Below are 21,048 nucleotides of genomic sequence, written 5' to 3'. Positions count from 1 at the left end.
CTTGTATATATTCACGTTTCACCTCTTCTTGTTTATAAAAATCAGAGATAAAAATACAAGTGTGTCACAACACACTATTATTGAAAAATTGCTCATTTTAACCATACAATTATACATTTACTGCAATATTAATATTATACTTACATTTCAGCATATAGCATATAGAGCAGTATAAGCAAGTCATTGTATGAAATTTTACTTTACTGACTTTTCTAGAAACTAGGCAAATATCTAGATGAGTTGATATACTCCTAGGAAGACCTCTGCACATCCTGGCTGAGAACCACTGTTCTAAAGTAGACAGTTATGTATAATGTCCATATTGTCTTTGAAATGTTTCCTTTTGGTCCTTTTTGATTGCTTTAATATGTTAATAAAAACTCTCACCAAACAATCTTGATGAACTGCAAGATTTTGCTTTTCTGCAATGTACATTATGGCACATTCTTCATCTGCTGGACAAAATGCACACTTTCTTTTCACCATCTTCTCCATTATCTGGAAGCCACTTGGACAAAGACTGTTGAACAAAATATAAAACCGTTAATGCAGCCACCCTATACCTGCTGGGAGAGGATAGCTGGTGAGGACCCTTAGCATTTCCCAACCTAGCTGCTATTCCACTTGCACCCAAGTAGACTTTGTGCCCAACCACTTTAGCAGCAATTGACTGGCCTGAGTAAAACTTGCTGAGACGAAAACAGATCAGAAGCTAGATGCTAGTGTTCTAGCAGTTGGTACTAGAGGAATAGGAACTAGAATTTTTTTCTTGGAAAGTAACTGAGGGGGTGGGGGGAGGGAGAGAGAGAGGGGCTGGCAGCAACAAATATGAAAACTTCCAAACTTGCTGGCAATACACGGCTCAGTGAAGAACATTTCATGCACATACCAACAACCTGGCAGAGGCTTGCGAATCACCTTTAGTTTAGAAGATGCTAGTCTGCTGCCATCAAAACTTCAAGCTTATTGTTCCACACATCTGACTACAGCTTCAATAAAATATCTGCCACAGTTTAAATAAGACAAGTACCACCCTCAGTTCCCCCAAATATCTTTCCTGAGTTCACAGGAAAGGAGGAGGAAAATATGTTTCCTTAACATACAGGGATTACAGTGAAAAGATTTACAAGTAAAAAGGGGAAAGGAAAAGACAAGAAGTTTGAGATTAGAAGATGGTTCAATAATAGATGAAAAGAGGCCATCAAGCACCACTCAGGACAACACCCAATTTACATACGCTAGAAAAATATGAAATCCTTAGCTTTGTCACAGAGATCCTCTAAGCTTTTTTTTTCCTGTTTTGAGCCTTCCAACACTTTCCTCCTCATCCTCTTTTGACCTCCCACATTGTCTCATTTTTCTTATCTGACAGTTGCAGTGAGTTTTTAAGGTTATATGCAAATTAAAGTCATAATTCAAATTCAGTCAGTACAATCTGCCCATAAAATTATAAATTCCTTCCCCACAAGCCCAGATAAGTGGTTCATTCAATATACAAGAACTATAAGCTTTACTTTTTCAGTTGTCATGCAAGTCCTGATACTCAGATCCTCAGCAACAGCTAGCTCCCATGAGGCGCAATGTTTCAAGATGCTCTCTGCTGGTGATGTCACACAGAGAGCACTGTAGCCTACTACCTGTGAGGACAGAGAAAGCCCTTTTTAATTTGTCCAAGAGTATGTGGATTTAAAAATGTATTTGTATTGCATGAGTGAGACAGAAGCTACACAGTCAAATGCAGCACCAAGAGCCAGGAACGCCTAAATTCAAATCCTGGTTGTTGATTCACATTTCTTTGGGACTGTGGACAAGTAATTTAGGCTCAGTCCTCTTATCCATAAAATGGAGGCAGCACTGTCTGCTGGAAAGCTCGAGCACTGGACTGAATCAGGAGACTAAGGGTCTATTCTTGACCTGCAGTTTAACTTTTGGCAAGTTACCTCTGGTTCCCCTCCCACCAATATCTGTTTTGCCTATTTTGAAGCTCTTTGGGGTAGAAACTGTTTCTAACTATTTGCTCATTGAGGCATGATCTTAGCTGGGGACTCAAGGCATTATCTTAATACAAATAATTAGTAAAATGTAAGAAAGTATAATTTGTAAAATGTAAGAGAAGTAGGTATATTAGATTAGGGATGTTAGATATTGTGTAATTGAATAGCCATGTAACTGCATACAAAATATTATCGGTTATACGACTATTCGATAGTCCCTGGAGACAGCAAGGGGTGGTGATGTGTATAGTTGATAGGATTAATCGATAAGCCTAGGCTTATCAGTTAATCATTTACTCGGCTATACACTGACATCCCTCTTTTAGATATCATGTAACTGAATGATTGTGTAACTGCATTAAACTTTAGCGGTTACACAATTATTCGATATCCCGGGGGTGGGGCCAGCAGTCAGTGTGCTCCTGGCCCTACTGCCAGCGAGCCCCTTGTTACTCCATGCTGATACCTCAGTGTCAGAGGCAGCAGTGCGGAGTGGCAGGCGAGAGCTGATCTGCAAGGGGAGCTAGTTTAAAAATCAGCTGCTGCTGAGCTCCCCGCAGACAGAGGGTGCGCTGGCATCCCACGGAGCAGCCTCTGTCCATGGTGAGCCTGGGCCTGTTGTGGACAGCGGCTGCTCTGCAGCAGCCTCCTCTAACAGAGAGGTAACAATGGCTCCCCACAATCACCAGCTTTCCCTTCCTCCTTCTTCCCCCTCCCCCCCCCCCCCCCCCCGTTGCCTCTGACACAGAGGCAGCTGCAGGGAGGGGGAAGTGTGTGTAGTCAATAGGATTAACCATATGCCCAGGCTCATTGGGTAATCGTGTACTTGGCTCCACATTGACATCCCTTACATAAAGGCTAACTATGACCAAAAAAGCCCAGATAAAAACAAATGCCACACAAAGAAGGGATAATAGAAGAAAAGAGAAAGAGGCTTGTACTATCTATCTCCAGCTCCTGTATGCTGTCTATTTAGGGCTACAGCCTGGAACTGGATCTGCCAGAGTACATGTGTCTACCTGTGTGGAGCCAGCTGCAGGAAATAGTTCTTAGATAGAAAGCTCCTTAGGGAGAGTTTGTCTTCTTACAGACCCATACACAGAACACTGTTCAGCATTATCTAAATCACAGAACTACCTCCACTTTGCTAAGCACTATGAAGAAAAAAATTCCTACATTAGCAAATAATATTTAGTATTTATCTGCAGACTGAAAAGAGCATTCCAATAGTGTAAAATGAAACTGCAAAATAATAATGAAGGAAACTTTCTTGTAAGTGTTCATACTTGGCACCGGGAGTCAGGGAACCTGGGTTCTGTTCCTGGCTCTGACACAGATGCTGTGTGACTTTGGGCACCAAACCTTTCTGTGATTCAGTTTCCTTGTGCAATTATACTTCACCAGGGTACTACCAGGATCCATTCATTAAACTAAAATTGGTCAATTTCAGATAAAAGAAGTAAAGCAGCTCCCTTCTAAAGATATTTCTTTTTTTTTAAATTGGTTGTTCCCCATTTTTAATGTTTGTCTCTGTGTTACATTCAAAAAATCCCAAATGGGAGTTTGCATGCAGGTACAGAAGTGGACATCAAGAGTACATAAATGGGAGGAACATATGTCTCATGGAAGTATCTACAGATTGGACCTCTCTGGTCTGGCAGCATGGGGACCTAAACAGTCCCAGATGAGGGATTTTGCTGGACAAGGGGTGGTCATTTCTGGCCCCCCCCCCCCGCCGCTGTCCCCCTCCAGCTCTAGCCTTGCCTGCTGGGCTCCCAGCTGGCTCCCCACCTGCTGCAAGGTCTGCCACCCTGCCAATCCCCCAGGCAGCTGTGCGCCACAGCTCTCGGGTCCCCCAGGCAGCTGTGTACTAGGATTCTTGCCACCCCCTCTTCACACATCAGGGGTTTTGCCCCTCCCCCTCAGGGGCAGCTGCACACTGCCACTCTGGGCCCCTGCAGCAGCCATTCACCGGGGCTCTTGGATCCCCCAGGCAACTGTGCGACACCACTCCGGACCCCACTGGGCTGCTGCCACAGCAGCAATTCCCAGCATCACTGGGCCACTACTACCATTGCTGCAGCTCCCAGCCCCGCCAGGCAGCCAGATGCCAAGTTTCCCAGCCTTGCTGGGCAGCCCCGCTACCGTGTGCTGGGCGGCCACACCAGCAACTCGCCGCAGGCAGTCTGCTGCCCTGCCAGCCCTGCAGGGCTCCCTACTGCTGACCTTCCAGTTCAATATTATGTGTTGGCCAAAATGCTGACTATCACCCTAACACAGCATTCTCTAGTCTAGTTATTTGCTACTTTCAAATTTCAGCTACATAGATAGTAAAACACCAGCAGCTCCCTTTTATTTTGGGACTGTTAAACGCCATATTTTAGGGACTAGGGAGAAAGGATATGTATGAACTCCACTTGGAACGTGAGGATAATGTCATCACTTGCTAGTCAGAGAGGAAATGAAACTGAACAAAAGAGAAACTGGCTCTGCACCACCTGCTGTTGACTTGTTCAAAACAAAAGGAGAAAAAACAAAAAGGAGAAAGTTGTTTTGCTTTTCTCATTTCTTCCAGTTCTGGTTACTTTCTATGTCATTTGTAATCGCAAGAGAGTTAGTATCGTCTAGACTTTGGTGCAGTTTTGAAATGAACAAGTCTCCATGCTGCAGATGAGAAAACCCCTACCTGCCTACTTATTCAGCTATTTGTTTTAAACAGCTGTGTAACAAATCAGTCTCCTTCAACCCCAGCATCACAGTAAGAGAGAGGGTGATAATATTTTGTATGCAGTTATACAACTATTTAATTTGATACACAGGGCCAGGGCAGGATTCCCACACTGGTGTGTGCCAAGCGCGTTGACACCCCAATATGGCAGACACCACAGACATGGACAGGATTCTGCCAGGGCTAAAGTGAAGGCCAGAGAGAGACAGGAGCATCCTGGCACCCAGCAAGGACATGCTCCAGTGCCCAGTGAAAGGGGTGTGCTGTGGGCTCCTCAAGGGAGCGTGGCAAGGGGGGTGTTGTGGTGCACAGCAAAGGGTGCGTTGTGGCATCCAGCAAGGGCTGTGTCACCGCAGGGGTCAGAGGGGTGCAGGGCACGTCGTGGCGCAAGCACCACCCTGGCACCCTCCACGCGGAGTGACCGCCTGGATGGGTGGAGGCGCTGTGCTGGCTCTGACGGCCTGTGGCAGGAGGCCGGCTTGGCCCAGGTTCCCCGGAAGAGGGGGGGGGGGCGAGGATTGGTCAGCACGGCCCCGCCTGAGGGCCAGCCCAGTGGCCGCAGCCTAGCCTGTCCCATACTAGGGGCCCCTCCCCTGCCAGCCCCACCGCCTACCAGGAGACGGGGCGGAACGGCCCATTGGCTGCAGCCGTGAGGGGGGGGATGGGAACCAGTCATTACCGAGGGTGCACAAAACGGGACACAGCCCGGATCTCGCCCCCCACCCCAATGGTACTTACCGTGGGCGGAGGGAGGGGACAATGATTCGCCGCCTGAGCTGCTGCGTCTGCCTCAACACAGGGCAGGATCCTGGAAACTCCCGAAGGGTCGGGGGAGGGGCCAGAAAATGGGCGTGCCCGACGGGGAGAGTGTCGGATGGACCCGGCTCATTCCCTGGGACTGAGCATGTACCAGCCATCTGCGCATGCTCACTAACCGTTGCCGAAGCCGCTGACCCAACGGTGCCTGCCCGACTCGCTCCCCACCCGCGGAATGAGACCGCGGAGGGGCGGGGAGATGCTGAGCCGGGCCCGCCGACGCGGACGGGTTCGAATCCCGCGCGGGCCGAGCTGACCCGAGCTTGGCGCTGCTGCGAAGGGGGAACGGGCGGCAGGAGGCTGATGCCTCATTGGCTGCGGCGAAGTGCCGGCTTCGAGCTGCGGAGGCGAGCGCGGCAGGGGCGGCTCCCGCTGCCGGAACCCTACGGCATGGGGAGAGGGGGCAGCCGCCGGGAGCCCGGAGCGGCAGAGCACCGGTAGGGCGGGGGAAGCGGGGCACGAAGGGGCGTTTCGTGCTAATTCTCGCTCGGCACCGGGAGAGTCACCTGATGCGAGTGGGAGGAGTCACCCCACGGGAGATGGCTCAGGGTGGGGGCCTTGGCCGATTTCAGCAGCTCAGGCTGGTGGGGGATGACGCAGGATCCAATCATGAGGGTTTAAAAATATATTTGGGGGGAGAGGGGTTGATTGCCTTCTGGGCCCGGAGCTGGTAGGTTGCGCGTGGGTCATATTTCTGTGGCCAAGGGGAAAAAAAAGAGAGAGTCTCACTGAATCTCTTGTTTCCAGGAGCTGAGACCTTAAGAAACACACTAAATCACAAGACATATAATAAAATTGAAAGAGTGGTACAGTAGTGAAGTCAGCTGGACCCAGTGCATAATAACCCAGCTATAGGAGTAAGATCCTGATAGGGTTGCCAGCTTTCTGGACTGGATGCTATTCACAAATAGTGTCCAGTAGGAAAAGTTTGCAACCTTAAGTAAGGAGAACCTAGCTTTTCAGCAGCAGAGCAGTTGACTGGAAACCCTGCTTAGGAGGGAGCTGGAGTTGCTGAGAGCAAGAGCTGAAGCTGCTTGATGCCCAAGAAAAGCCTCCCAACCAAGAGGAAGGCTCAGCTTCAATAATAATCCCAATAACAATTAGCAAGAAATGTCAAACTTAAATTAGCCAAGATATTGTAGTTCAGCAGTGCATGCTGGAATGTATGAGGATGACATAACATCAGAACCTCTGTATAATCTCAGAATTTTGTGAGAGATGAGGAACAGCTGAGCTGGACTCCCACACAGGCTGGGCATTTCAGAGATTACACACAGGGGGTTCCTGCTTGCTGCCCCATGCTGCTCTTTATCTGTGATGTTGGGGTTTTGTTATAGAAGACACACCCAACAAAGGAAAATAACAGAACATCACTAGTCATCACCTACAGCCCCATCTTAAACCCCTCTAGTGCATTATTGACCATTTACAACCTATCCTGGAAAAAATCCCTCACTCTCTCAGGCCTTGGGAGACAGTCCAATCCTTGCCTACATACAACCCCCTAACTTGAAGCAAATTCTTTCCAGTAGTCGCACATCACACCTCAGACACACTCACCCAGGAACCTACCCTTGCAATGAACCCCATTGCCAACACTGTTCACAAATCTACACAAGTGTCACCATCATAGGACCTAACCACATTAGTCTCAATATTAGAAGATGTGCAGATGTAGGAGCCTCTGATGTGATAATATGCCATCAAATGTCAGCAATGCCCCTCTGTCATGTATATTGGCCAAACTGGACAGTCTCTAGGACAAAGGATAAAAAGATAATTAAGATATCAGAACTGGGGACATTTTAGCTTGCCTGGGCACTCATTAATGGATTTAAAAGTAACTTTTTTTCTACAAAAGAATTTTACAAGCTAACTACAGAGAGAGAGTGCTGAATTGACCTTCACGCACAAATTTGGCACAGTTTCCCTAGGCCTGAAGACAGGCATTAACTAGCTTGCCCATTATAAACCAATCTTCCTTATATTTAACACCTCATTGACATCAAAAGCTAAGTATGGGACATTTCCAGCGCTATTTCGAGAGAAAAAACACGGTTATTTTGAGGAAAACTCTTCCCTTGAAATAACCCTTAAACCTCATTTTTTGAGGAGTAAGGGTTATTTCGAGACAAGGGTTTTCTCTCAAAATAACCCCATTTTTCCTCTCAAAATAGCGCTATTTTGAAATAGTGCCATAACGCGATTATGCAAATGAATCATGTGATATTTAAATCCCCGCTTCATTTCCAATTTCGGATGTCTGCATTTTCATTCCTCTCTTGAGAGAGGAATGAAGTGTAGACATACTCTAACATGGCTATCCTTCTGAAAGACTAACTTTTGGAAAACATTACATTTCAAATTTAGGAACAATAGTTCCCAATAGAATCTCCCTTCCCTTCTTGAGCAGCACAGCCAATGCTGGATTGTTTATTGTACTGTTGTGGAATGGCATTTAACCACACAATAATTAAAAGCGACGAGGAGTCCTGTGGCACCTTATAGACTAACAGAAGTGTTGGAGCATAAGCTTTCGTGGGCAAAGACCCACTTCGTCAGATGCATGTAGTGGAAATTTCCAGTGGCAGGTATAAATATGCAGGCCAGAATCAGGCTAGAGATAACGAGGTGAATCCAATCAGGGAGGATGAGGCCCACTTCTAGTAGCTGATCTGGATACCAAGAAAGTTTATTTATACCTGCCTCTGGAAATTTCCACTACATGCATCTGATAAAGTGGGTCTTTGCCCACGAAAGCTTATGCTCCAACACTTCTGTTAGTCTATAAGGTGCCACAGGACTCCTCGCCGCTTTTGCAGATTCAGACTAACACGGCTACCCCTCTGCTACTTGACAATAATCAAAGTTGGGTTGTGCCGCCTCCACGGGGCAAACTCTTAGGGCGCCCGTCAGCTTTCCTGGCTGCCTGCTGCGAAGGGACTTTTGTCTTAGCAGTTGAAGACTCGGGTGTGTGATAGGGCTCACAAACCACTCACTGCCCTGGCCACCGGCTAACAGAATTGGCATAGTCGGCAGGATTGTGTTATCAGTTTAAATACAGCAACATGAAGCCAGTCATGGTAAATACTGATTTCAGTAAAGTAAAAAAGAATGTTGCTGAGGAAGGTTGGGGTGACCCAAAATGGGATAAACAAATGTTAGAAAAGGATTGGGGAAATCCTGAAGAATTGTGGTTGCAGTTTTGTAAGTGGAGAACTGCCTGCAAGTTAAAGAAGGGGAGAGGAAAGGGAGTCTGCATCTGGTTATTAAAAGGTGTGCTGCAGGCAGCATATAAGAGCCACTGGGACCTAGGAACAGAACTAGAGAAAGTCCAGAGGGAGAGAAATAAGTTACAGCAATGGTGCCAGAACTTAGACACCCGGGTACGGCTACTGAATAATGATGTGCACCAATAGAACAGCGCCTCGTTCCACTGGTAGAAAAGGAGGGAGCAGAACGGAGACCAAAAATAGAGAGCAAACCACGGAGCATTAACAGAGCCAAAGTGGAGGCTGCTCTCTGGTTAGACCCGGAGGAGTGGGATGGAGATATCTAAGACTCCTCCGAGGATGAGTGTTTCACTCACCCCTCCCATGAGATGAGGAAGTCTGCAGTTCAGATGAGACCTATTGTCACCTTCCAGGAAGATGTGTTCTATGGGGCAGATGGAACCAGAGAGGGGGCTAATAAGGATAAAGATAGTGATGCTCCCTCAGCCAGTGGGGATAATAGTAATAGTAGAAAGGAATGACCCACCCGTAGGACTACACGGAGCTATGAGCCTGCAGAGCTTAAAAAGCTGCAGGACGAATTTATAAAGAAGCCCGGGGAAGGAGTAGTGGAATGGCTAACTAGAATATGGGACACAGGGGCTGGTCACACACAGTTGTCCTCCCAAGAGTGCAAGAGAGTGAATCTGGGCGCAGGGGTATTCCTTAGCCCCAGACCTGGGGAAGGTCCAAAATCGATCTGGACTTTTGCTTGTACATGGGCTCGGGGAATCCACCACGCCGATAGAGGCGAACCCCTTAGCACCCCGTGGACTAATGAGGATGAGCTTAGGAAGGCCCTGCAAACAGTATCGATAGTGGCTATGCTTCACCAAGACGGTCCTGGGAACAGAGAGGAGGAAGAGAGCCCAGGGGAGCAGAGAGTCAGAGTAGCAGACATGAGACCTATACTGAAGGGAGCTCCCGGGTCCTATAAAGCGATAGCACTAGCCATGAGAAACCTTGCCCGAGACCAGGGACCTTCCTACCAGACATTATTTGAGTCTTTGCAGTGGGACCTCCGAGAGCTTGGAGAAGATGAGACGCCCCAGACTAAAGTGAGGGTACAGCACTTGAAAGGGGACCCTGGAGACAGGAAAGGGGGCTTTAAGCCCAGATGTGAGGCCACTCCTGAGGAAAGGGAACAGAGGAGTAAGCTGTGGAAAAAGTGTCTGGATTTAGGATATCCCAGAGACCTGTTACAAAGATTGCCAACTGGGAAACTACAGCTCCTGGCCTCCTCAAAGGGCATAGAGCGGGGGAAGACTGCTGTAATTCCTAGCGCTCTCCCAGGCTCAGATACCCTCTACACATGCCACTATGGCAGCAATTATGTGAGCTGACGCCCTCAGCTGAAATCGACCAGGGAAACTAAGTGGTGGGGGTCGAACCTTTCTCTGCAATAATGAGCTCAAATCAGCAGAGGAGGAACGCTCCAACAAAGACCCCCCGAATCTCAGTAACAGTTAATGATAAAATTGCTGTGTATTTCTTAATAGACACGGGAGTTCAACTAACAATGATCAAACGAGAAAGCTTTCCTGGCCCTCCACCTGCTGGCCGGAAGCAGGTACTGGTCACGGGTAAATGGCACTATTGTGCCTTATCTCTTAGTCAAAGTAAAGCTAAATATCCCCCTGGCCCCCTACTAACAGCCCCAAGCACGAGATAATACTCGGGAATGCCAACATACTCGGCATGGACATCCTGAGGGGCAAAGAGGGAATTATTAATGGGGAAAGGTGGGCATTTGCAGCTGGCTGTAAACCAGTGCAACAGTCCTGGATGAGGGAAGAGCTCCCTTCTATAACATTAACCTGCTAGCCCAAACTCCTGCCCTCCCACCATCAGCTGTAACCAGTGTAAAACAATACAGTATTCCCGCTGAAGCTATAACTCCTGTCACAGAGCTAATCAGAGACCTGGAGAAATGGGGCATATTAATTCGGACACACTCCCCGTACAATTTACCAGTATGGCCAGTTAAGAATCCTAATGGTAAATGGAGACTCACAATAGATTACAGGAAGTTAAATAGGAACACTGGCCCTTTAACAGCAGCAGTCCCCAACATTGTAGACATAGTGAACAACATACAAACATGGAACAAACAGTGGCTAGCTGTGCTAGATGTGAAGGACATGTTTTTCATGGTTCCCCTGCAACCCACAGATAGGGATAGATTTGCCTTCACATGAAAGGGTGTTCAATATACCTTCACACGTATGCCACAAGGGTACAAACATTCCCCCACAATTTGCCATGGGGCGCTATCAAAAGTTTTGGACGGTTTAACTATGCCGCTGAGCGTCCAAATCCTACAATACATAGATGACATCTTGATAGGGGGAGACACCTCCGAGGAAGTGCACATGAGGAAGCTTTGCGGCAGCTAATAAGCGAGATACACACATATCAAGCTCTGGGTCCAATCGATCCCAATGCCCCGTTCCACCTATACCTCACCATGGGAGCTACAGGAATGTCCTATGCCCTATGGCAGGAAAGTGAAGCTGCACCCCGCTAGCCCTCACACACTTAGCCCATGTGTGGCCGCAGTGGGGACTTCCCTCAGGGGGCCAGCCAAGGCACCGGGAACAGGCGAGGGGCTCAGTGGGGACCACGCTTACGGGCTGTGATGCTGCGGTTTTCCCAGGAGCAGCTGACTGTGACTCTCAGCCAGGCATAGGACAGTGTGCCATTCTGCATGCTGCACCCTTACGGAGGTGCGGGCTCTGGCCTGAGCCCCTGGGGCCCTGGCTGGTTCCAACTGGCATCCACCCTTCCCCCCGGTCCCGCCAGATGTCTGTGAGCAGCACGGTCACAGGCGTGCCCTGGAGCTGCCTGCTGCAGACACATGGTTGCACATGCTGCATATTGCCTAATGCTACACAGCCCATGCAGCTCATGTGGTCTGAGTGATGTGCTCTCCTCCTCCCCACTCCGGGCACCTGGCTCCCCCTCCCCGCCCTTGTGAGTGCAAAGTGCAACACTCACCGGTGGATCCTTCCCCGGCCTCCAAGGACGCACGGGAGACGTCAGGGCTGCCGGAGGGGGCCTGCAGGGTGGCAGTGCTGGCCTTGTCCTCCGACTCACTGCTGGTGTCTCCTTCCCCTGCCTCAGTGGTCCTGGTGACGGGGGCGCATGCAGGTGTCCACGGGGACGTCCGGTCCCTGCGGTGCTGGCTGGCCGGCCCAGGATGGCATGGAGCCGTCGGTAGTGGGGGCAGGTGTTGGCTCCCGCCCCCTGGCCCTCGCTGGCCTGGACATAGCCCAGGCGCAGTTCTTGACTTTAGCCCAGACTTGCTCCAGGGTCCGGGCTGGATGGCCCTGCTGGGTCCTCCTGTGCTGTCTGCGTTCTGGCCCTGGAGTCCTCCTGTGCTGGGGGTGTGGGTGCCTGATCCCCCCCTGGAGCTGCCATCGTGGTCTTGGGTGGTGTTGGGGACAGCAGGGGCCACGTGGCAGAGCTGTGGCCAGAGGTCCAAGAAGGGCTCCTGCCTCGTGACCTCAGCAGCCTGCGTCTGCTTTAAGGGGGCTCGGGTTACTAGGAAGTCCAGGAGCTGACTATGGCTACGGAGTCTCCAAACTTTTTTCCGTTTAGCCTGCTTTTCCACAAAATGTCTTAGCTGCCTGTCTACACTGGCCCTCTTGTGCAAAATCATTTCCGCAAGAGGGCTTTTTCCTGAACGGGAGCGTCAAAGCATTTGCGCAAGCAGCACTGATTTCAGACAGTAGAACGTCAGTGCTCTTGCACAAAATCAAGCGGCCAGTGTAGACAGTTGGCAAATTTTTGCACAAAAGCAGACACTTTTGCGCAAAATCTTGCCAGTCTAGAAGCACACATGGCTACACGAGACTCGGGGGCATACAGGGAATGAGGAACTGGTGAGGCAGGCACATATCAGGGGGTGGCCTATTACCCATCAGCAAGCTAGGGACTTAGTACAAGCTTGTGCTCTTTGTGCTGAGACCCGAAAGCACATTAACAAGGGACAGCGATTTGCCAGAATACGAGAGGGAAAAACACTATGGGCAACCTGGCAAATTGATTACATTGGCCCATTACCCTCCACCAGACAGAGATGGAAGTATGTTTTGACTGGAGTGGAGGTTGTCTTGGGAAACAGCTTTGCCTACCCGACCCAATTGGCAACGGGGTTGTCAACCATTGCGGGACTAAACCGCTTAGCAGCACTCGTCCCAACACCCCAAGAAATACAATCAGATAGGGCTCACAGACCACTCACTGCTCCGGCCACCGTCTAACACCCTGTTAGCCACATGCGTATATGTATGAAAAAGCACGACAGTCTCCTGACTCCTGGGTGGGGGACAGCAGGACGCCCTCCCTCTACAAGGCCACGCTACACAGACTACATACAGCCAGGGCTGGACTAAGGGATGGGCTAGCGGGGCAGCTGCTCAGGGCGCCAACCTATAGGGGGTGCCTGATGGCAGCTATAAGGGGCGCAGAGCATTCCTCATAGCTGTCATCAGGCATCACATGCCCAGCTCCCGCAGCGCCGGCCCCCCCATCTCCGCGGCACTGGCCAGCAGCGCCCTTCCCCCCACGGCCGCGGGGCCCTGCACGGTCAGGCGCGGCCTGCCCCAGGCTGCAGGCAGCAGCGGTGGCCGGGCCAGGCTGGGCAGCGCATGTGCCGTGCTCCCCGGGGGCGGGCCCTGGGCTGCGTGCCAGCGGCCGTAGCCGGACAGTGCATACGCCATGCGCCCCAGGGGCGGGCCCACGCATGCGCCGTGCACCTGGGGGCGGCATCGCGCGCCTGGGCCCGGGGCACCAAAATGGCTCAGGCCAACGCTGCATACAGCACAGGGCCATTGGTGTGGTCTTGAGTAGCTCCCACTCCCAGGTATAGTAGGACATTCCAAACATGGCCTCAGTGCAAGCACATTGGCTCTGATGGTGCAGGGCACAGTCATCCTCGCCTTGCAGAGGGGGGCCAGGCTTCACCCACTGTGTCCCCAAGGATAACTGACCAATTCTCTTGTTTCTTCACAGCCGCACCAGGTGCATGTGCAGGACACACCACCCCACCCGGGACATCCTTCCGCACCCAAGGGCTTCGCAGGACCACCCTTGCAGTGGAGGGGTACCAACAGGAGCACCTGGGGGCACTGTGAGCCCTGCACTGCACCCTCCAGCACTGGGTGCAAGAAGACCTGCAGCTCCAGCGGGAGTAGCTTGCCCAGGGCCGTGCCATCTGCCAGCACCTGCAGACCCTGGTACAGAGCATGCTGTCTCCTGCTGCTCCAGTGCCTTCTGCCTCCCCAGCTACTGCTCCTCCTCCCACTCCTGCTTCTTCCTCCACACCCTCATCACCCTCCACCCCTTCCCCATCCCCCGGGGACACCAAGGCCCCCGCAGTGCTGGGAAACAGTTGGTCCAGCGAGACCCTCAACCTAAATGATTGTTACAGAAGTATTTGGTGACTTTAACGTTTTCTTTTATTCCTGGAGAAGACACACTGCAGCCATATATTAAGGAGCATCCTTCCATTTATTCTAAGTATCTTCTCATCTTTGCTATGTTTACAGCATTGTCTGTGACAAAACTGTGTGTGTGACAGTTAAGTTTTTGTTCACATTTTAGTACAGCTTTCACGACCATTTCTTTTAAATATTCTGTTGTGTGGGTATTTCCCAATGTATCTATTGTTTCTGAAAGATATTCAACTCCATCTTCTGTTGTATAGACGCACATATTACTAAATCATTGTGTATATTACTCCACCCATCAAACTAACAAGCTTCCCCTCTGTATTTCTTGTACACCATTTACATTCCTTCTCATACATTTTATCTGACAATCTTACACCAATGTCTGCTCTACCAGGTGTAGTGTAGCCTGGTCTTTGGTTGAGTTGTTAAGGTGTTTATTGTTAACAATGTGAAAAGAAGAATTTGTGGCATGAATGAACCAAGCAATCTTTTCATCTATGGTGCCTTGTTGGTCTTTGGTAGTCCCTTCTAACAAGCCGCCGGCCAGGTGAAAAAGTGGAGTGCTGCTGGAGAGGGGTAAGTGCCGCGATTCTTGGCGCTGGGCTGCCTGCATGCAGCTCCAGCACAAGGAGGTGGGGTGCGAGCCAGAGGGTGACACACCAGCAGACACCAGGACGCTGACATGACGTGGTGTCGTGACATCACGGCCGGCAACCGCCGGATTAAAAAAAGGCTCCGGCAGCCCCGCAAACTGGAAGGCAGAAGCCAGGTAGGGGAGGGGAAAGGAAGGGGGGAAAATAGGGGGAAGGAGCTTGTACAGAGGGGAGGGGAGGGAAGGGGAGGAGGTCAGAAAAAGAAAAGGGAAGGCACCAAGGGACAGGGGTGCAGGAGAGACAAATGCCAGGGGGCCAAATGGAGATAATGAGGAAAAGGGCAGGAGGGGAGGTGTCAGTGGGAGGGGACACAGGGTGATGCTGGGAGAGGAGAGGTTAAGGGCATTGGGAGCTAGAGGGGGGAAGGGGAGGTGCTGGGAGAAGGCTTGAAAGAAGGGGTGGGCACGAGGAAGGTGGAGATGGAGCAAGGCATGTGTGAGGGCACAAGGGCATGAGGGGAATGGGGGCAGACGGTGGTGAGGGGGTGGGCATTAGGGAAAAAGAAGGCAAATGGGGTAGGGGCAGTGAAGGAAGGGGGAGATACCAGGAGCGTGCAGGTGCCAGGGGATTCTGGGGCTGAAGCAGAAGGGCAGACACCTGCAGGGGAGGGACCAGAGGAGAGAGGCAGGGCAGGTGTGTAGAGGGAGGTGTTAGGAGAGAAGATGAGGAGGGGTAGCTAACATGGTCAGAGTGGGGCTACTGGAGGAGTGGGCCCGGGGGGGGGGGGGGAGAAGGGCTGGTGGGGGGGGTCTCAGGAAAGCTGAGGGCAGTGAGAAGGGCAGCAGAGGAGGGTGAGGGGTTGGGGGGCAGCAGGCACCAGGGGAGCTGATGGAGCAAGGAAGGAAACATGGCAGCAGAGGGAAAAGGTAGAGGTTTATAAGGTATTTATTAATAACTTGGGTGCCACAGTGGCACATCCAAACAAACCACATGAACTCAGTACTGGTGCACAGCACAAAATTTATTCTGCTCATGGGAGGAAACTCTTAGAGGAACACTTCCCCCAACCTCTCCGCCCCCTAGTTAATATCACACACATTGGGTTAATGAAATTGCAGGATAGTTGCATGACGAGGGTTTGGTGGGGGCCAAACTAATCCCTATTGGTAGGAGGATGGTGGGAAAGTCCTTAGAGGGGGGTCACATGACACCTTTTACTTCTGGTCATGTGTCCATCTTGCCCTGAGAGTGATACCTCAAGAGGCATGGCTAACAGTGGTCAGGGGTGTGGCTAATGGGGGTCAAAGAGTACATTTAAAAAAAATTCTTTGGATGCACACCCTAATGAAATGTGCTGCGCACGCCTATGAAAACTTTCACTGAAGTTTTTGAGACCATGTCAAAATGACAAAGAATGACAAACATCAATAACCGCAGCCATAACTGACAAACAAACATGCCGTCCCAGTCGTCCCGTTCTCTGGTGGTGCGCACCTGCGCGGTGGGGGGCGGTGGCAAGTCCATTTTTTGTCTGGAGGGTTTTGCATAATTTGTCGAGCCCTGTTTAAGACAATGTCTTAACTCAGTGGTTCCCAACCTTTTTTATACCGCAGACCAGCAAACCTATTCATGAAGGCTAAGTCTATACTGCACCCTTTTCCCTAAAAAGCTTATGCAAATGAAGTGCAGAGTAGAATATTGCCATGCTTCATTTGCGTAATGAATTAGGGGCCATTTTTGCGCAAGAGGGGGTTTTGCGCAAAAAGGAGGTGTAGACGGCTTTTTGCACAAAAGCCCCCTCTTGTGCAAGAGCTGTTCTTCCTGAAAAAATCAGTCCACAGACCGCTGCCTTAACTAATAAGGCATGCTTGGTCAAGATCCATCACCACATAAGCACAGAACAAAAACAATCCTATCCAGCTTGTATCTTTCTTTGTACATGTGACTTTTTAGTCTCCTGAGAAGCAGAAATTGAAAGCCCAGAACTTTCAGGAAGCAAGAACTAGTGGTAAGAGTGGACAGACTAAAATCATTAATTCCCTTTTTAATGAGACTGTAAGTGTATGTGTACCATGTTTGTGATCAGATTTAATTGTAGCTGTTATTTTTAAATGAAAAATTTAGTATTTTGACAATTAAAAAAATCCAATTTAAGTAATGATTTTTTTTAAATTGATTTTATCCACCTTAGGGTGCAATATTCAACACTGCTTTCCATCTTAGTACAATGGTTCCCAACATTTTTTACGGGCAACCCATTCACAAACTTTTGGCGGGCAGGTGACATTTTATTTGCATATTTATTATGCAAATGAATATTCAGACATGCAAATAAAATATTACTGGTCTGCAAAAAGTTTATGAATAGATTTGCTGCTCTGTGGTATAAAAAGCCGTGGCCCCCAGAGCCAGCCCTAACTCCTAGAACTCCTCACCCCTCTACAACCTACCCCAGCACCAGCCACTGACCCCAGAGTCCCCTGCACCCAACCTCTCCCAGTGCCAGCCCCCCTGCCTCAAACTCCTCCGTGCCAGCCTCCTGTTTTCAGAGCACCCAATCCCCCCGGATCCCCGTGCCAGCCCCCAATATTAGCCCTGTCCCTAGTGCCAGCCTTGCCTCCCAGCCCCCTCACTACTAGCCCTACCCCCAGAACTCCACAGTGCCAGCTGCCCATCCTGGATGTCACTGTGCCCCTCAGTGTCAGCCTCTTCTACCTCTTAGAGCCCCTTGCCCCTTCACCTAGCCCTGCTGCTGCCTCCCAGCCGCCAGCTGAACGCAGAACACTTCCCTGTGTGGCAGGAGGGCTGCATGGAGCCTGCAGTATACTGGGCCCTTGCTGAGTGCTGCGGCGGCCAGGCTCCACGCAGTGCTTGGCACCAGCTGAGTGTGGTGATAGTCAGGCCCCTGCAAAGCGCATCTGCAGTGCTCAGCCGGGGCCAAGCACTGCATGGAGTCCAGCTGCTGCGGTGCTCAGATAGGGCCAAGTTTCACGTGGAGCCCAGCTGCTGAGGTGCTCAGCTGGGGCCATGCACCATGTGGAGGTTGGCAGCTGTGGCAGCCAGGTCCCTGCTGAGTGTCACAGCAGCCAAGCTCCATGCGGCGCTTGGCCCTGGCTGAGCACTGCAGTTACCCATCACGCAGCCCCACCAGTCAGGCTGTGTAGCAGCTAACAGAGCTGGAACCAGGGCCACTATTAGGCCGGTGGACAGCCTAACTGCAGTCCTGGCTCCAGCCACAGTACACTCAGTTGCCTGCTGGGCCACTCACCCTGCAGCTGCATGGGGAACCCCAGCAGGCAGGACTCATTAGCAGCTAGGGACATGGCTCGGCAGTGTGCTGCAGCCCGGCAGGCAGGGGTCCGCAGACTGGCGGTTGGGTACCACTGTCTTACTAAATACATTGCCACTGGGTTCCATTTTTGATTAAGAAAAAAGAAGCCTAGAGCAAAGAAATAACCTTGATAATGTTTTGTGCTTTTTCTCATGACAAACACCTTTCTTCTGTTACATATAAAAAAACAACCAGTGGCATATTTTAAAATAATCAGATTCACACATCTCATCTACACAGGTACTTTACTTGGAGGGGTTTACATTAGTCTAGCATATAGGTTTGTATGAATCCACTGGAGAGTTGTACTTCTGCTGCACACAGCATAGTCTTTTCCTACAAGTGAATTTCAAATTTACAGGACATGGATGTAGCTGTAAAAATTTGTCTATAATATCTTTTTCCTGCACTTCTGAACCCCACAGTGACAGGAGATCTCTGTCTCCGGCATGCTTCCAGCTTCATAACCATAATCCCATGTGAGTTCAGTTCCAGTTTTCACATGCCTAGGAAACAAAAACACTGTCAGTTAATATATAGTTAATTGAATCAACTTCTATGCTAAAATTCAGCACAAATATCTGAATGGCAGTAGAAATAATCTAGTTTCACTAACTGGACTTTATCATTAAGCAAATTCTGGAATACCATACATTGGATATGGAACAAATAAGTAATTCATCTGCAAACATCTGGAAGATAATAAGGTGATCGATAACACCCAGAATGGATTTGTAAAGAATAAATCATGTCAAACCAATCTGATAGCTTTCTTTGATAGGTTAACAAGTCTTGTGGATAAGGGAGAAGCGGTGGACGTGGCATACCTAGACTTTAATAAAGCATTTGACACAGTCTCACACGGCCTTCTTATCACTAAACTAGGGAAACCGATGTTGTGAATACCAGGACTTTAACAGGGTTAACTAGATAAATTCATGGAGGTTAGGTCCATCGATGGCTATTAGCCAGGATAGGTAGGAATGGTGTCTCTGGCCTCTGTTTGCCAGAGGCTAGAAATGGATGACAGGAGAGGGATCATTTGTTGATTCCCTGTTCTGTATACTCCTTTGGGGGCATTGGCTAGTGTTGGAAGACAGGATACTGGGCTGGATGGACTTTTGGTCTGACCCAGTATGGCTGTTCTTAAGAAATACAACTTAGATGGGGTTACTATAAGGTGGGTGCATAATTGGCTGGATAACCAGTCTCAGAGAGTAGTTATTAATGTTTCACAGTCATGCTGGAAGGGCATAATAAGTGGGGTTCTGCAGGGGGTCAGTTTTGGGACCAGTTCTGTTCAATATCTTCATCAACGATTTAGATATTGGCATAGAGAGTACGCTTATTAAGTCTGCAGATGATACCTGTTGCATAAAAAAAGCCTCCTCCTGAGCTTACTTGATTTATACACACGCATTTTCTGAAACTACACTAAACTTTAAGGTCTGAGGCTTTAAACTGCAACTCATTGTGATTTTTGTCAAACCTTGCAACTCATTGTGATCTTTGTCAAACTTTGTAATCCTTGTAACTCTCAGAAACTTACTGTAAGCTGCAACTTTCTCACTCTCAGCTACTTTGCTTTTAACTTGCTCTAAAGTGAATTCTCCTGAGTGTGAGAGTGTTTGAAGAAGACTGGGAACAATGGAGCACATGGTGATGAGTTATCACAGAGTGCTGCTTTTGCTGGATAAAGGGAAGTCTGGGCATGCACCCAGATGATGTGGTAAATGAGTCACAGGAGCCATTCAGACACTATATAAAGAGAGGGAACACATGTGAGACTTTCTTCTCTTTCTTTCCCTGCTCCTGAGAAATTCCTTTCTAAAGCCAGTGTCTCTCCTTCTGACCAGCTTCCCAAGCCATGATGAGCAGACAGACCCCCATGAGCTACATGCCTTGGCTCCTTCTGCAACCCATATGATGAATGGAGGTGTGTGTGTGTGTGTGTGTGTGTGTGTAACCCATATGATGAATGGAGGTGTGTGTGTGTGTGTGTGTGAGTGTGTGAGTGTGTGAGTGAGAGAGAGAGAGCTCTGTATCTTCTTTAGTTTAAATCTTGGTGGCAACTCTATCTTCTTTAGTTTATACCTTTAGTGGCAGTTCTAGTTTTGTAGTGCAAATAGTGGAGTGCTAATTCCTCAAACAATAAACCCATACTAGTGTAACCCTGGGTGGTCTCCAGTGAGAATATTCTTGGAGTAACAATACCAAGCTGGGAGAGGTTGCAAGTGATTTGGAAGATAGGGTCATAATTCAAAACGATCCAGACAAACTGGAGAAATGGTCTGAGATAAATAGGATGAAGTTTAATAAGGACAAATACAAAGTACTCTACTTAGGAAGGAACAATCAGTTTCACACACATAGAATGGAAAGCGACTGTCTATGAAGAAGTACTGCAGAAAGGGATCTAGGGGTCATAGTGGACCACAAGCTAAATTTGAAACAGCATCACACTGTTGGTTCGTAAAAAGCAAATATGATTCTGGGATGCATTAACAGGAGTTTTGTGAGAAAGACACAAGAAGTCATTCTTCCACTGTACTCTGCCCTGATTAGGCCTCAACTGGAGTATTGTCTCCAGTTCTGGGCACCACATTTCAAGATGTGGAGAAATTGGAGAGGGCCCAAATAAGAGCACCAAAAATGATTACAGGTCTAGAAAATATGACATGTGAGGGAAGACTGAAATAATTGGGTTTGTTTAGTTTAGAAAAGAGAAGATTGAGAGGGAACATGATAGCAGGTTTCAAATACCTAAAAGGGTGTTACAAGGAGGAGGGAGAAAATTGTTCTCCTTGGCCTTTGATGATAGGACAAGAAGCAATGGATTTAAATTGCAGCAAGGGAGG

At 49.1% G+C, this 21,048-nt stretch overlaps 2 protein-coding genes and 1 long non-coding RNA gene across 10 annotated transcripts in view; 1 reads left to right on the top strand and 2 right to left on the bottom strand.

The window, feature by feature from the left end:
• Positions 1–5,795, bottom strand: part of PHF11 (PHD finger protein 11) — a 32,128-nt gene extending 26,333 nt beyond the window's left edge. Inside the window, exons 1-3 of one of the 3 annotated variants that reach the window (XM_075919072.2) lie at positions 5,658–5,795; positions 1,515–1,637; positions 388–520 (exon numbers count right to left, since the gene is read on the bottom strand). In XM_075919072.2, the coding sequence (XP_075775187.1) occupies positions 388–495 (108 nt within the window). In that variant the 5' untranslated portion in view covers positions 496–520; positions 1,515–1,637; positions 5,658–5,795. The other 2 variants (XM_075919071.2, XM_075919070.2) reach the window with 2 other exon arrangements.
• Positions 5,796–5,837: 42 nt separating this feature from the next.
• On the top strand, positions 5,838–14,762 carry LOC142826501 (uncharacterized). The gene is made up of 2 exons (XR_012900678.2): positions 5,838–5,975; positions 13,827–14,762. It is a non-coding gene; the product is annotated as an uncharacterized LOC142826501 (long non-coding RNA).
• A 3,656-nt stretch (positions 14,763–18,418) lies between these two features.
• SETDB2 (SET domain bifurcated histone lysine methyltransferase 2) overlaps positions 18,419–21,048 on the bottom strand; it is a 35,869-nt gene continuing 33,239 nt past the window's right edge. For 5 of the 6 annotated variants that reach the window (XM_075919060.2, XM_075919059.2, XM_075919063.2 and 2 more), the window contains one exon: positions 18,419–18,696. In XM_075919060.2, the coding sequence (XP_075775175.2) occupies positions 18,579–18,696 (118 nt within the window). In that variant the 3' untranslated portion in view covers positions 18,419–18,578. The remainder of the gene's footprint in view (positions 18,697–21,048) is intronic. The other variant, XR_012900676.2, reaches the window with a different exon arrangement.

Source organism: Pelodiscus sinensis, chromosome 1 (genome assembly GCF_052426305.1).
Source record: "Pelodiscus sinensis isolate ZL-2025 chromosome 1, ASM5242630v1, whole genome shotgun sequence".
NCBI classification, from domain to species: domain Eukaryota; kingdom Metazoa; phylum Chordata; order Testudines; family Trionychidae; genus Pelodiscus; species Pelodiscus sinensis.
The sequence above is the reverse complement of the archived record's forward strand: the minus strand, read 5'-3'. Positions and strand labels throughout refer to the sequence as shown.